The sequence below is a fragment of the Parasteatoda tepidariorum genome, chromosome 6 (assembly GCF_982258835.1).
Source record: "Parasteatoda tepidariorum strain Cologne lab strain chromosome 6, Ptep-v5.0, whole genome shotgun sequence".
NCBI classification, from domain to species: Eukaryota; Metazoa; Arthropoda; class Arachnida; order Araneae; family Theridiidae; genus Parasteatoda; species Parasteatoda tepidariorum.
Genome location: NC_141760.1, coordinates 107,793,708 through 107,811,337, shown reverse-complemented (window position 1 = coordinate 107,811,337; position 17,630 = coordinate 107,793,708). Strand labels below are relative to the sequence as shown.

The window sequence follows — 17,630 nt, the reverse complement described above, 5'->3', positions numbered from 1 at the left end:
TAGTAAATAGTCAGCTGTTCTGCATCGAATGCTATTGTGTGTGATCAGTAGAATATTTTTAATTTCTTAACAAGATTTAATTCTCAGATAGCTGGCAACAATTCTAAGTTTTCTTTCAATAAGAACTTAGCAATACTTTAAAAAGTAATTTTATTTAAAAGGAAAACATAAACTAATGAACTAAAACTATTGATTAGTATATTATTGGAAAATATTGGAAAATAATATACACCGAAGAGCCATTACCTTATGACCACCCTGCTAATAACATGTAGGACCACCTTCAGCACTCAAAACTGCTAGCACCCTCCGTGGCATTGATTGCACAATGTGCTGATAGGTAGTTTGAGGTATCTGGTTCCAAGCGCTCACCAACTGGTCCTGCAATTCCCTCACATTGCGAGGGGGTAGCGTGGCAGCACGAATTTGGTTTTCCAAGTAGGACCACAAATGCTCTATTGGATTAAGGTCGGGTGACTTTGGGGGCCAAGACATGACTTGAAAGTCACTGGAATGTTCCTCGAACCAATCCATGACGATTCCACCCTTATGACAAGGTGCATTATCGTGTTGGTAAACACCATCCCCCGCAGGAAAAACTGTTGCCATGAATGGGTGAACCTGGTCTGCAACTATGTCCAAGTAGCTTACAGACGTCAAGGATTGTTCTGTGAGGATTATGGGTCCTAATGTGCCCCATGTAAACGTTGTTTCTGGGAGAGAAACCATGAAAGCCTGGGAAAGCCCATTGTTATAGATTGAGGGTGGTCATAATATAATGGCTCTTCGGTGTATATGGTAGAATAAAAAATAAGATTTTGCATTCAAATTCAATTAAGAAGTTAGAAAAATAATTCTGCGAAACACGCGCAGATAGGTAATTTATAAATTTATTTTAAGATTAAGTCGATATATAAGATGTAAAGAAGTTTTAAGATAATTAAAAATGCTGACAACGTATTTTTATTAATATTCATAAAATATATATTCAAGAAATTGATATATATATTATTCCAAATCTATGCATTCGCGTGTATATTATTGAAATCGTATCAGTTATTGAAAAATAAAATAAAAAAATAATCACATTAAATAAACACAATCTGGTGTATAATCATATTCTATCAGAAGCATGCTTTTATGAAACTACACATTCCTTGAATAAAGTGTTTTTAATTCAAAATGTTTTATTCAAATTTCTTCCCTGAATTGCAAAAAAATTATTAAAAAACATTGTATTTTATAGTTTGAAAGATATAAAAATAAAAAGATTAGCAAACGATTATTAGCAAAAAAAAATATGAATGAAATTTTACGCTACTCACGCGAAGTCAAGTTTCTCGCAAGTTTATCACATTTCAATATTAATCGCCCCATTTAAGTATTTTTTCATTGTCGCCAAATTATTTTTTTAAAAATAATTAATTTTAATTTTTCTCAGCTCCTAATAAATAAAAACAGTTGAAACTTTAGATTTTTCAATTGAAAAATATGTAGATTAATATGGTATAAAAATATTCATACCTTATAATTCAAAAATTTTTCATCCTCAATTTAATTAATTAATAAAAAATAATAATTAATTATTAAAAATTATTTTTTTCATGAAATTATCTTTGGGTAAATGAGTTTTATGAGTGGGTGTAATTTTTTTTTGAATTGCTTAATTATCTTTTAAAATATGACTAAAAACGCAAAAAGTGAATTTAACATTAAGGGGTCCAAACTTTGAATCGCTCTCCTGCCCAAACTATGGGGACCACATTTCCCAGATTGCGGCTACCCCCTATATTTTGAAGATTAAGAATCCAAATATGTAAAAAAAAATATATGTTTATTCAGAGAAAGTACGTTTTTGTGTCTGATTTCGTAACTTAACTAATAGTTAGCACTAATTAATTAGCATATTTGAGGTCACCCCCAGGAACCATTAAGATTGACACTTAGTTCGTAAAAATCCGATCATTAGAACGAAAATTATTCTGGGTGATATTTTTTTTTTTTTGCGGACTGTACTCAATTACATTACATGCATTCAATTACACAAGCACGGATTTTAAGTCTTTATCAAGTAGGTACGTAGGTACTTTATTTACGTCGCACTAGAGCTGCACAATGGGCTATTGGCGGCGGTCTGGGAAACATCCCTGAGGATGATCCGAAGACATGGCATCACAATTTTGATCCTCTGCAGAGGGGATGGCACCCTCGTTCGGTAGCCCGACGATCTGCACGCGAAATCGAGCACTTTAAGGTAGAACAGTTTAACGAGGACCAATACCGCACAGCCTCGGTCTCTACGCAGACTGATCCAAGTGGTCACCCACCCGCACACTGACCACAGTCAGTAGTGATGGTTGACTTCGGTGATCTGCTGGGAACCGTTTAATGATCACTCCACTGTGGGACTGTGTTCAGTGAAAATGTTTCTCTTATATAGCAGTTACTTTTAACTGTGTGAAGTCTGCGCAACTGCGCACACTCTCAGCGAGCAATCTATTAAAAACAGAATAGCTCTTAGGAATTGTGACGAATCAGAGTCAGGGTTGGGGCAGTCTCTAGAAACGTGTCTGTTGAGACTCAAATGTGCTCCAAGACGACAACAATTGCGGTGTTTATTTTGTGATTTAATTTTGACGTTAAAGAAGGCAATTTTTATCTTATTTTAACAATGAGAACCTAAATTTAAAAATGACATCCATTCATTTTGTTGTTCACCCTTTACCTGGCAGCGAAGATCAGCTGAATGAAAGGTATAGAAACTTATTCTTTTAAGCATACACGCATATGGTCTTAATTGTGCTTTTATGTAGTTTTTAATAAATTTCTGAGTTTATAATACGTTTTCGAGAAATATTGGTTATATCTGTTAGCAAGATTTCAATTTGAAGTGGTTTTGATACCTTTCAAACTATACTGAAATTGCCTTTCAGTCTTCCTCACTGTGGTTTTTTTTTAAAATCAACTGTCTCACCTCACACCGTTACGCTATCCCTGTAGTATTCCTTTCAGTTGATATATATGTAAAACAGACTTACTAATTAATCAGGCGATATAGTTAATGGTAACGGAAAACTCTACAACTGCATAAATTGTCTCCGAGAATTTCTAGGACTACTGATATATTAGCCTTTTAGGAATATAAAATATATCTATCGACAATTTTTCGATTATTCTGTCTAGAGTCGGTCATTGTAATGGTAAAATATTTCCAATTATAAAAGTTCATTAAATAATATCGGTTTAAGTGGAGTTTTCAGAAGAATTCTTAATATAAAAATGCTTCACAAAATATCGAAGAAGGTATAATTTAAAATCAGCAAGCAAAATCCAATAGAAATCAAAGAACACAAATGGCAATGAATTGGGGTAGATTTCCGTGTCCTGTTCTGTGGCAGAATAATCACCAAGTTTTGGGCAACTTCAGGGCAGCGGCCTGCAATAAACTAAACAAAAACAACAACACATAAAGGGACCAACTTGAAGAGTATAACTAGCAGACACCCCCGGACAAACATCTACATGCTTCTTTTATTTTAAAATTTCCCCCGTTAAAATCGATTTGGCGGGGCAGATCACGCTACAGAAATTTCCCCAGGGATTAGATATACTATCAGGAAGCTGAAAAAATTCAAAGTTAAACAGGTGCTGGACTGCGCATCTCAAGGTAAACGAAAGAGGAGCAGACCTAAAATGAAGGTGTGGAGATATTATGATAGAATTAAAGACAAAAACAAAACCTGGAGAGAAATAGAATGCTTGGCCACCAACAGAGAGAGATGGAGAATCAAGAAAAAGGCCCTGAGCATTCTACGAAGTGAAGATGTGTAAGAAGAAGAGTTTTTAATGTGCAAGAAAAAAAAAAAAAAATGCATTAACAAAGAAAAAAATCATATATTTTTCAGATTCTGACAATTTGATTTTGAAATAATTAGCAAAATATGACGAAATGTTTACTTACATGATTATTTAATAAATGCAGTCTTGTTGTAAATTGTGGTTTGAGCGATATAATTGTAAGGTTTGTGATATCTTGGAGGGTTGGGTTTTTTCACGACATGGTAAAAACTAGGTTTTACTATATGAGCAGTAATCAGAAAACTGAGTTTTACCGTGAATACCATGGAAAAATTGCCGTAAATACAATTTACCCATGTTTATTTACTCACAGATATAATGGTTTATTATTTATAACTGATTGAAATATATATTTCTATATTATAGCAGATATTAACAATTATAATATGCATGTAGATATATATGCATATCAGCAAGTAGCAAACCATTGAACAAGTGATATATGATGTAAGCTATCACCCAAATTGTAATTGTAAAACTGTTTATTCATATATCCAGGTGAGGCAAATTTTCTCAATATTAAAAATTTAAAAAACTATTAGATTTTAAATATGAGCCAATATCCATTAATTAGAAGTTAAAATTATATTTACAAATTACATAGTTGTATTATATCATTGTAAATATAATGAATAATACAGAAAATAACTGAAAAAGCAGAAAGCTCAAATTAGCAGAATTACCTATGGAATTTTATAAAAATAATGAAATAATTTTAATAATATTTTTTCTTTCTTTCTTATTTTTCAAAAGAATAATAGATTATTAAAAGTAAACAGTAGTGATTAGGGTACATTAAAATAAGGATTTATTGTACAAATCTTTTGTCATTTATTTTTATAAAACTAGATTAGGAAAAAAAAAATATTTACATTTAAATATTTTTTAAATAGATGTCTTTTTTATCATCTTGTGATGCAGAAATTATAAAATTTTTTAAAAAAAGTATTGTAAAAAATAAAGTTAATTTTTAAACAAATTTATTATTTTTTAAAGAAAATTATTATTTTTTAATATTGCATTATTTATCCTTATTCAAAAACATAATTTATCAGCATTAAAAGTATATTTATATTTAAAAGATAAGGTATTCACTTTTGTTGTTCAGTGAATTGTGGAGCTTCAAAAATTATTAACCTTTTCCTATTATATGATATTATTTTCATTTAATATAAAGTAAATTGTATAAAAAATATCAAATATTTATTGATATATGTAATTATTATGTGTACAATAGTTACACAAAGAATTTTTACCTTTCACCAAAGTTCAAGGTTTTGGACACTTTAAGACAGTTTAGGGCAGTTTTAATCAGTTTAGGACAGTTTAAGACAGTAAAACCCACGTGTCCTGTCCAAAACCCCAACCCTGCTCTAAACTACTTTAAAAAGATGTGATTAATTTTAATAAAACATGAGTATTTAAAAATACATATATATTCTTGTATAACTAGCAAATCTGAAAAGAATTTAGTTATTGAATTCATGTAAAATTATTGCAATTGGATAAGCTATGTGATAATGGCCAAAGAAACTATTGCAAGATTTGCAAGTTGCAAATATGTTTATGAAGGAAAAATTGCGAATCAAGCGTGCTAGAATTTATTACCCTTAATTTGAAAATCAAATATATTAAAATTTGAAATTAAAAAGTAATGGTCGAACAAACAATCAGAAAATATTTTGAATTTACGATGGAATAATTATAATTTATTTTATCATAATTGAATTTACATGGAATAATCATGGTTTATTTTATCATGATTGAATTTAAAATGGAATAATCATGATTTGAGAGAATATAAGTTTCTTTGCTTGCATATCTAAATATTTTCTGAATATTTAAAATTTCAGGAAGATATTTTACTTCAACTAATCAGTTCAGCTATTTCAGTTCAATAATAACTAATCAGTTCAACTATTTCAGTTTAGTTTTTATTAAGCTCATTACCTTAGTACCGTGGCGCGTTGCTGACGGTAAAAAAATACAAGCTAAGGAGCTGAATCGAGACTGTCCTAGTGTACGTCAAAAGGAGCTCTTAAAGCTTAACAGAAACAGTATAAGGAAGATAATAGATCTTCTTACTGGTCACTGTATCCTCAGAAGACACCTAAACATTATGGGAATAGAATCAAATTCTCTTTGTCGGGGATGTCATCTAGAAGAAGAGACATCACGACACATACTCTGTGATTGTGAGGTCTATTCTGCTCAAAGATTTGAGCATTTAGGACAGCATATTGTCAATGCCTGGGAACTGCAAGATGTTCCTGTAAGGTGCTTGCTGAATTTTATTTCAGCCATAGGGCTTTCATGCTAATCATGATTTTAGGGTTTGGGACAATAGACCTCTGGTCGATGTGCCCTGCTCGTCAGAGCTGCCCAACCTCTAAGTCTAGTACCGTGTTTCCCAAACTTATGACTTTTGTGTACCCTTTCTAAATTTTTTGTAACATTGTGTACCAGTGATAAAAAAATGAATGTATTTTTTACTATAAAAAATTGCACTAAAGTTAAAAATCACAACTGACTGTTGGCAAAGCTAATTATTAACTGTTAACTCTGCAAAAAGTAGCCAATATAAAAATACGTAATCGTAAATTTTCATGGCTAGCTTTGTTTCTAAATAAAAATTTTTGAAATTTTCATTAGTTGCAATATATTACGCATAAGAACGCGTACCCCCGTGGAACTGTTCCCTTACCCATGGGGGTACGCGTACCACACTTTGGGAGACGCTGCTTTAGTAAGAAAGTCTAAGTTTTTACCAAATATTATGAAATAATGGGGATAAACTATATTTTGATCTTGTATATAATTATATAATTTTAGTTTTTCAAAACCTAATTTCTAATTTGTTAAATCATTTTTTTCACTTTGATAGAAATAATAAGTTGCTTTTCTTACTTATTACAACATATTATTTTTTTTACTTTTATAGAAAATATTTGTGATTTCATACAGTTCCTTTCAAGGTACCATATTAGTAAGCTACATTTACCTCTTGATTATGTTTCCACCTTTAATATGCATTATTAAATAATTCATATTAAGATGGAAACATTAATATGCATAGATCCTTAATATGCATACAGGCATTATAAAAGGAAAAATAATAGAAAAATTCACTTTTCGGAAAAGAAATTTTTTTTTTTATAATTTAAGGCTTGATTTTGATCAATTCCTTTAACAAAAAAACATGCTTTAAACATAGTTTTTGCTGTGAACCATCTTAATAAATTCAACCAAAGCATTCAATGAGAATGTGACAAAACAGCATTAGTTTTGATTTTAAATCATGTAATTCTTTTAATTTTTAAGCTCTAATTGCAGTTTTAATGTTGCCATACATTATGGTATCACTACACTATGTTTACTGATTTTATCATTTCTAGGTTAAAGGAAGTTGCAGAACGCTCAAATAGATGTGGTTATAATGTTCCTAGTGTTCTTGCTCAGCTTAAAAGTGCTGCTGTTATACAATGTGTGGTGGGACCGACTCATGTAGCATTTCTGTTGGAAGTATGGCTTATTGTTTTTAGTAAAATAGGTGTTACATGATTTTCCCACTCTCCATATTTTTACTCTCTTCTTTACCATGGTTATGGCAAATTTTGCTTATTTTCAAACCTAGTAGGGTTCCCACGGGTCAAGGAGAACAGAGAAAACCTGATATTGTCAGGAAATTTTATTTTAACTCTTAAAAAGCAGGGAATAGTCAGGAAAAGTTAAAATTTTTTACAAAAAGTCTGGAAAATTCTTTTATCATACTTTGAAAATAATTAGAAATTGCATATCTGCCAAATCTCCTGTACTTTAACAAAGACTCCTGTATTTTGTGCCTATCTCCTGGTAACCTCTATATTCTCAAATCTCTCCGTATTTGTTGAAGAAATAAATAAATCATCATAAAACATCAGCTAATGGCAAAAATACTTCTCTTATTCCTCAACAGATGGTGCTATTACCAGTACTGCAGTATGTTGTGTATATATAATTCAAGTAATTATAAATAATGCTTTAAAAAAAATCTTATTCACATTACGATTTATAAACCTATTTTTTACTTCCCTAAATGTAAGTGCTTATATTATTTCCAATTTTGAATTTCTCTTTTTGACTTATATGGATTATGCATGATGTATCAAAACTTTACTTGTAGCCTGAAAAATGTCGCTAGTAAAATCTCCGTTATTTTATTTCTCCAATGTTGGCAGATATGGAATTGTCAGTAACAGTAATCAGTTATTGAGATATGAGTTAAATAATTCTAACGTCTATTGCAATTATTTTACAAAATCCCACTTTTTAGTGAATTATATGTTTCTATTATATGTTTATTCTTGTTCTATCATATGCTTTTGCTCTCTTCATTATTTGACATTACAGATAAGAAAAGTTTTCTGATCAATAATTGCATGGTATTGATTTAATATGGCATGGATTTTTGTTTCAATTCATTTGATATATCTGGAAAAGTCAGGGAATTTTTTGATGAAACTGAATGATTTCCCATTCAGGAAGCAAGGTTTGCTTACATTAAATATACAGTGCACAAAAAAAAAACACATTAAACATAACTTTTGATTGGATCTTCTTTATGTTCTATGACTCAATCTTAATGGTTCCTTGGGGGTAACCTCAGATACGTTAATTAAATAGAACAGATTATATTTTAAGTAGGGATGTAATGGATACTAATTAATGCATTTATATGTGACAAATTGAGCCAAAAAAAAAATCGTCTGAATGCCAAATAATCGGCAGCCGAAAAACAAAATTTTTGTTTAAAAAAATTATAAATAAATATTATTAATAATTTGAGGCATAAATAGGTATAAATAGTTTTATATGTAAATAAGTTTAGTTATTATTGAAAAGGAAATCAGAACTTAGTTATGTTATTTGGTATGAGGTAAAAAAAAAAAAAGTTGGAATAAAAGTATTATAGATAACGAAGAAAATTAGACATAAAGCTAAACATTTAAGAAAAATAAAAAACTGAGTGTTCGTTAATAAAAAAACTAAAATGGTAAAGTTGAAAAAAGGAAAAAGGGAAATAGAAAAAAAAAATATCTACTTAGTTCTTAAAACGAAATTTCAATGCTAAAGTGCGTTTTTGTGTCAGATTTTGTAACTTAAAATATCCTCTGCACAACTTAGTTAGCATTTGTGAGATCACACCCTTCAAAGATTAAACCATTAAAATTGAGTCTTAGAATGTCAAGATTAGATCTTTAGATCAAAAGTTATTCCGAGTGTCCTGTTTATTTATTTATTTATTTATTTTTTTGCACTGTGCATGGCATGAGAAAAGAAAAGTGTGGAGAGAGGGGATATCGTAACTTAGAGACATATGAGTTTAATTATGAAAGACACTTCATTATTCAAATCTTATATTTTTTTATAAAAAATATTTTAGGATGGCAGAATATGCCGCCTTGCATTCTCTGTTGTGTCAGATCGCCTTGACTTGAGCAAGAATGATGCCTCCAAAGCGTAAGTTTAAAAAATATAAGCTTCTCAAATATTTTATTAATAAATTTTTATATCTATTCTCGCAAAAAATTTCCTTTTCATTGCACTTAATAATTTTAAGGTGCACAATAATTAATATCAGGCATCTTTTTAGATAATTACTATATATATATCAGGGTCTGAGTCAACTTTTTAAAACCCCTAAATCAGGGGTGCACAACCTATGGCCCACAATCAAAAAATTTTAACACTTTTAATCCACATATATGAGTCATCGACAAGCTTAATTTACATAGATTTTATTGTATATTGCTTCTCAATCGCTTTTTACAATGTAATTGCTGTGGAATTTTGAATGGTTTTTTAAAAAACCTAATACTTTTCATACAGTTTTAAACCTGCAACCTATGGCCCGCAAAACTTCCAAACACAATAAAAAAATTGCTGAAAGTTTTGAGCCACAGATATGAGTCATCAATGAGCTCAATTTACATAGATTCTATTGTAAAATGTTTCTCAATCTCTTTTTCCAACGTAATTGCTGCAGAATTTTGAATGCTTTTTAAAAAAAACAATACTTTTCATACAGTATTAAGATACAAGAATTTCAAATTTCAATAATCACTTTTTGTTTTGCTCTATTCTTGCCCATTTCATCTTAAATCTAAGGGATTTTTTTTTTTGCCATACAAATTTCTATGTGGTTTTAATTTCGATGCATTTAACACGATTTTGCAAGTTGTGAGTTTTGAATTGTGCATTTAATATTTTATCTATTTTAATTGTGCACTTTTTGACTCTTTATGCCCATTTTATTGAAAAGCATAATGATTTTTTTTTTTAACAAAACGTTTTTTTCTTAAGGCATTTTATGCTACTCTTTTTCACATGGTTTGAAAAGTTCTGAATTTTAAAATGACATGCTAATTTTAAATAAAACATTTGAATAATTAATTATTGACACGCTTTATTTGTGCTGATTTTGTCGTAATTTTGTTTCGCAACCACTGAAATGTATCTCCACATGATTTTGACGATCTTGTTTTTTTCTCCAACTACGCTGTTATTATAACATGCGAGTTTTTAATTGGCAATTAAATAATCACTTTTGGATACAATTTTGTGTCTTATTTGATCGTTAACCTAAATTATTCCTCCTTTTTTTTCGGCAGTTAGAGCCGATATTTTAATACAACGTAATGTTAAATCCCAATATTTTAATACGACGTAATTGCAACATGAATTCGAGAAGTGTGTGAAAGTTGGTCACTGTTTGTAATTAAAAAAAAAATTTTTTTTTCTACTTAGCTGATTTTTTTTGGAAAAAACTAAAAAGTAAACGTTTTGTTCTTTAAATTCATGAAACCTCTAACAATTAAAAATAAAAAATAAAAAATCTGAAGTATAATATCAAATATATATTGAATTTTATTTTGTACTACACTACAGAACCCGTGATCCGGAAATCAGAAAACCGGAAAACCAAAAAATCTGAACGAAATTCGTAAATTTTCCCGCCATTTTAAAAAAAAAACTTTTTTTTCCTCATAAGATTTTAGAATTTTTTTTTCTTTTTGGAAAGATGTTTACCTTACTATCATTTTGGAAATAATCATTAGTGTATTACTTTGTTTTTTCTTTTTAAGATTATTTCCAAATATTATTTTTTTTAGTTGGGTTTAACAATAAAAACGGCTTTTTGTAGCGATTCAGAAAACCGGAAAAATCTGTTATCCGGAATAGCGATGGTCCCGATCGTTCCGGATAATCGGTTCCCTACTATATAATGGTTTTATTTTAAACTTTGGTTTTTGTTTAAATCCTATCATTTTTTTTCCATTAAAATTTTTAATTTCAATTTATATTACTCATTAAAATATGGATTTATTTTTTATACTTATGTGATCATTTTGTGATTTTTTTTAAAACCTTTGAATTTATTTTAAAATAATTTTTTGTACTAAGTGTTATGACAGAAGAACTCCAAAAAAACACAATCTTTTATCCAGTTTTTATATATTTTTTAACTATATTAGTTTTTGATAAAAAGGGAAATGTTTTTTGAAAAAAAAGTATGAGTTTTTTCATTTCTGAATGAATATTAATAATTAACAATAAAAACAATAAATTATTTTTAAAAAATTAAAAGTATTTAATTTTCTGAAAATATTTGTGACAAATTCCAGGTTTACTGACAAAAAAAAAATTTAGTGCTCATATTTTTATAAAAATTTTGTTATTTATCGTTAACATGTCTAAATTTTTGTGTGACCCATTGTTGTTCAACCTGCTGTGCACTCAAATAGGTTGTGCACTCTTACCCTAAAAGTTCATTATTATAAACATGTGTATTCCATATCTTTTATAATGTAAAAATGTTTGATTTATTTTTCATAGTTTAAATTTGAAAGGATCTAGTAGCTCTAGTTCAACCACTCGTACTGCTGTCCCTCGAAATAGAGGTCGTATTTTACGCACTACAGCTGGAAGAGGAAGTAGAGGCGGTAGTGTTATCATGGGTTCATCCAGATCTGTGGTTCCTGCACCATATGTCCCAGAAGAACTTATTTCACAAGTAACTATTTATGATTCTATTATAACTAGGGAAAAAACATTATTTAATAATTTTTTAATTGAAATGCACATCCATCTTTGAATAGTGAGCCAAAAAAGCAAGATAATGCTAACATGAACAGAAAGCTGTAGTAAAAATACTCGTTATATTTTATTTGATTTGATATGGATGCTTTACACGTGTATAATTAAGAATTTTTTTCACTTGGAGGCTGATATTAAAAATAGAATGAAAATTTTTTTTTAATCTTTTGGTACCTAAATAAAAAAATATTTTTATTCTAATAATTCTTGTAATTAATATTCTTCATTCTTGTAATTAATGTTCTTAAATTTATATTTTGGATAATGTGTTTCTAAAGTTTTACTGCTCAAAGGACATTTTAAAAAAATTCTAATAGGGTCACTCAGCCAGTTTTAGTGGTAAAAATTATTTAACAGGCTTGCCACTACACAGGAAAAACCCGGAAAATACAGGTAATTCAAAAATCGCCTAAAACAACAGGGAAAATGCAGGGAATTTTGATTTTTTTTACAAGCGGGGAAAATACAGGGAATTTTGTATCTTATTTTTGTTTTTTAAATAATGCTGACCACTCAAAGTGTAATCTGTGGGATATTTAACCATAACTCAACTATACTAAACTATTTTATTTACTATAGCATTATTTAAGTATGTTCAGCTGTTTTTCCAGCAATTAAAACTGATAAACATAGTTTGCCCAATATAGCTCACACAAGAACGCAGTAATTGTTGTTTTTTCTTAATATATTTTGTATAATATGTACAGGGAAAACACTGAGATTTTTTTTCCACATTTGAGTGGCAACCCTGCTTAAATAAGTTTGAAAGTGAGAATTTATATCTTTATTATTTTATTTACTAGACTTATTTATTTGATTTATGGACAAAAAGTCTTGGGATTTTCAAATTTCTTATATTTGTTGGTCTGCATTTTCCCCAAGGCTGATCTTTTAGAGCAGGGTTTCTTAACCTGTGGTTCATGAACCCCTAAGGGGTCCATGAGTCATATTTTGGGGGTCCGCTAACTACTCCTAATTTTTAAAACGTTTGGAAGCCTACCCATTGCTTGTAAAGCGATCTATGGCAGCTATAATTCCGTTTGCTACAGTGTATCTTTGCGAAGCGGGATTTTCCACGCTCGTGACAATAAAAACAAAACATCGAAATCGATTGAATGTTGAACATGATATGCGCGTTGCTTTGTCGAAAACTATCCCCCAATTCAATTTCTTAATTAAGGAAAAGCAGCAGCAACCTTCACATTAAAAATTTTAATTATAAAAATTTTGTATACTATTAAAATAATAAAATTACATTTTTTCTAATAACGGATGGTTTTTGCAATTATTTTTTTCACAGGGGGGTGGTCCGTGACTTCTTACAAAATTTTAAAAGGGGTCTATTATACCAAAAAGGTTAAGAAACACTGTTTTAGAGAGAGAGTTAATGTGTTAATTAAATTTTACATAATTTTATTTATAAAGTTACTCCACATTTTCTATGGCTACTAATGTGTTATTCCTTTTTAGGCACAGGTTGTTCTTCAAGGCAAATCACGCAATCTTATTCTCAGAGAACTTCAAAGGACGGTAAAATATTTTTTATTATTTTCTTTCAAAAAATACTTTTTTAATATTGCTATCTCTTACCAAATTTTCAGATGTTATCTAATTATATTTATATCTGCCAATGTTTTTCCTGCTTCTATAAATTTTCAAAAGTAATTATATTTCCACAGTTTGAAACTTAACTAAATTTCGCAAAGTTACTCCAAGTTTAGTCAAAACTCTTTTATTTTAAAGGTAAAAAATTCCTAAAATCAAATTAAAAGTGTCTATTGTTACCTTAATTAAGTCATCTTTGATTGGTCCATGCACTTGCATTATCTATTTCAATTTATAAAACCCAGAGTGATATAGAATGGTCCCAAGTATAATTTCATCTCAGTCAGAGTAAATAAAATGTATTGAGAGTTTATTTGAAATGCTTTACTTTTTACTTCCACATTCAATTACAAAATAACGGCTGATAACATGACATAGTTTCTGTGTGAAATTGCTGGTCAACTACCATTCAACTGATTGTGTGCTTGAGAATTTAAAAAGTAATAAAACAGGGTTTCCAAGGATTTGTGCATTTCTGCGAGTATTGACAAGTCGACGGGATAATCACAAAGTACCCTCTATTTTTAGAGCAAGTGATTTATTTCATATTAGTCAAAATTTTTGTTTGAAATAATCAAGAGTAGTTTTTTTTGTATTAAAATAAAATTACAGACTGGGAAAAAGAATAAATATTTTTTGATTTAATATTTCAGTTCCTAATTTTTATTAATTCTTAACTGCATACCGTCTTCTACATTTATTAATTTCTTCTGCAATTTTAAAAATGGGGTGACAGGTATGAAAATTTTAATATCCATTTATTATAATTTATATTAATATATCATAGTTTTTTTTTTAATTGTTCTTTTTACATTGAATACTATTGAAGTAAAAGATTTGAAATTTACTGTGCAGTTAATTTGCTGTAGGAATTTCATAATATTTTTTAAATATACTGGTATATTTTTCTTCTGTAGAATTTAGATGTAAATTTAGCCGTAAACAATTTGTTGAGCCGAGACGATGAAGAAGGAGAAGATGCAGACGACAATCAAGATTCTTACATGCCCGGAGGTACCCTTTTAAAATGTTTGATTTTACAGATCATGCTGTAAAACCTTTTTAACAAGAGTGTATATTAAAATGTTATCTTTCTTTTTATATAACTCTAGATTCATAAACATTTGTCTCATGTGTGGTTAAAAAAAGGTAGACACTTATAACTTTTAAAGTGAAATCATGAGCATAAGTATTTTCCTAGATTGTTAATCAAATATTGAATAGTTCATCTATGCATGTCTATGAATCTAGGTTTAAATTATATATATTTTTATTTTACTTAATCTAAAAAGCCTAAAATATAAATTACAGAATGGCGCAAATTAATTACTGAAAAATTTAAATCATGGTTATTTCCGATCAAATTCTACCTTCATTAATTGTGAAACCAATTAGATATCAAATAAAAGAAATTTATTAGTTTTAAATTAAAAAATATACAAAAACCAATTAATCTTCACAGAAAAATGTTTTCTTTATTATTTAATTACATTAGCTACACTTGTATTTAAATAAACATAGGACTTATTGGATATGCTTGAAAATTTTTTTTGTAACTTTGATGAAACAAATTATACATCAGGGTTCCCACGGTACTTGAAAAACCTTGAAAGTCCTTGAATTTTGTTGAAAAAAATCAGGGCCCTGAAAAGTCCTTGAATTCTGCCATAGGGTACTTGAAAAGTACTTGATTTTTTAGGAATTAAAATGATGCTAATCTTTCTTACAAAAATGCAGTAAAAAAGTAATAAATAAATTCAAAGAAAAATTATACAAATTCTGTAAATGCAATTTTTTATGTTTAAAGTGAAAAGGGTTTAAAGAAGATGCAAAACTTTTCTCTCCTAGATTTTTCACACCAGATTATTGTCCATCTCTCTGATGTTTTGAAAACTGAAATTTCTAGCAAATTTTAGGTTTTGTAGTCATAGTTTTCGAATAATATATATAGTGTTTAATCGATTTAGAAATATTTTCAATGTGTTAGCTTCATTATTACGACAGGTTAATATTGTTATCCTATTTGTTCTTTTAATTTATGCATGAAGGATAATTAATTTTTTATCATTTATAATCAAAACGTTTACATTTAGTTAGTCAAGTTTTAGTTAGTTATCTGTATAATATTGTTCTACAATAGATTTTATTATGTTCAAAATACATTACTGACATTCTGAAGCAACAAAATAGATAATTTGTTATTAAAATTGAAACAAATGTGTTAAATGGATATATTTTGATATTTTATGTAATTATATACATTTCCTGTAACCTAAAATTTGATCTAAGATATTAAAAAAAAAGTATTTATATTTTAATAACCATGCAATTAAAAAATTTTATCAATTATTTACTATGCTTGTTTTATGTAATATGCATTATTCATTCATTTAGTTTCATTAATTCTAATTCGCTTCATTAAATTTTTCTTGAAAATAGTTTCACTGATGCTAGTTTTTAAATGTTTGTTAGTACCCTATGTCAATTAGAGTTTTTTTTTTTTTTTTTTTTTTTGCCAATTGGAATTTTTTAAAGTGATTTGAAACAGCAATATAACTATCAACCATTTGTATTATTAGCTGATAAATTTAATAAATAATTTTTTTATGTTGTCAAATACACATTTAGCTTTAAAAATACTGCTTCTACGTAATTGCAAAATTTGGTTGGCATGTACTTAAGCATATAACTGTAATACTGAATAGGTCCTTGGAAAATATGACTTTAGGTCCTTGAAAGTCATTGAAAAGTCTTTGAATTTTTTTAAAAAATTGAGTGGGAATCCTGTACATGACTCCCTGAGTTGGACAGGGAAAACCTGGAATTGTCAGGAAAAATTTTAATTTTTTTAGAAAAACCTGAAAAATTTCTATATCATGCCTGGAAAATAGCCAGTCTTTGAATTGTCAATAATAGTAATCAGTTATTGAGATTAGAGTTACATTTTAACTACAATTATTTGTTATAAAAATTTCATAGTTTAGTCAAACTGATATGTTCCCATCTCCCATTCAAGGATTTTTTTTTTTTGCTCACAATATCTAATATTTGGCATTAAAAATAAATAAGATTTCTGATGAAAAATTGCATGGTATAGATAAAATATGGACTGGATTTTCATTGAACTTTACCTGGAATTGTCAGAATTTTTTTTTCTTCATCTGACATTAAGTGGGAACCAAGTTATATAGCCGGTAACCTGTATGCTAATAGAAACTAGACGAGATTGACATAACTAAAAATGACCAAAATTATTGTTTGGCAATAAGTTTTATAAGAATAGCTTATATTTAAAAACAATTTAGTGTAGTACTAGAAAGTTAAGTCTTTTTGATATTTTAAGAAAACAAATATAGTATTCTATTTGTAATTGTAAATTCATTACATGTAATGAATTTACACTTACAAATAGGATGTGATTTGTTAATTTAGAGTGTTAGTAAAATTTGGCTACATATTTCAAAGTTCTTTATTTATTTTTATAATTATATAAAGTATAAAGTATTATATTAGTCCAAATACTATACATCATTACATAAAATATTAAAAAACTCTGCTGCCGTGCTATTAAAAAGCACAACATAAGTGCTTCATGATAAATTTCGAGAAAATTGTTCTCAACAACAACAGTTTTCCTTCTATTGCTAGCGCTAAATAGAATACTAAAATAGAATTTCTAATGCTAAAATAGAATTTCAAGAAACTGATAAAACAAATCTTGTCTTTGAAATAAACTTTCTGGACATAAGTAGTTTACCATACAAAAATGCCAAATATATAAAAACCTTAATTTTGCATTTTTTGTCACTTACATGGATTTTTCTAGTGCATGGCAGTATAGTTATTTTAATTTCTTCCATTTAAGTAGGAAAAAATCTTTTCTTCTGTAGCAGTTTGTCCATGGTTTTTACCACAGTGCTTAAAGGGTGCCTATTTTTTGTTGAGAAATCTGGCTATGCACCCTGATCTACTATTCCACTGAATGTTTGTCTTAAGATTTTGAATGAAATGTTTGAAGTAACATTTATATA

The 17,630-nt window shown here is 28.6% G+C and overlaps 1 protein-coding gene across 12 annotated transcripts in view; it reads left to right on the top strand.

Moving 5' to 3' along the window:
* Positions 1-2,501: 2,501 nt before the first annotated feature.
* hyd (E3 ubiquitin-protein ligase hyd) overlaps positions 2,502-17,630 on the top strand; it is a 100,104-nt gene continuing 84,975 nt past the window's right edge. For all 12 annotated transcript variants that reach the window (XM_071178266.2, XM_071178265.2, XM_071178263.2 and 9 more), the window contains exons 1-6: positions 2,502-2,753; positions 7,254-7,380; positions 9,281-9,357; positions 11,734-11,911; positions 13,465-13,524; positions 14,517-14,613. In XM_071178266.2, coding sequence (XP_071034367.2) covers positions 2,692-2,753; positions 7,254-7,380; positions 9,281-9,357; positions 11,734-11,911; positions 13,465-13,524; positions 14,517-14,613 — 601 coding nt within the window. In that variant the 5' untranslated portion in view covers positions 2,502-2,691. The remainder of the gene's footprint in view (positions 2,754-7,253; positions 7,381-9,280; positions 9,358-11,733; positions 11,912-13,464; positions 13,525-14,516; positions 14,614-17,630) is intronic.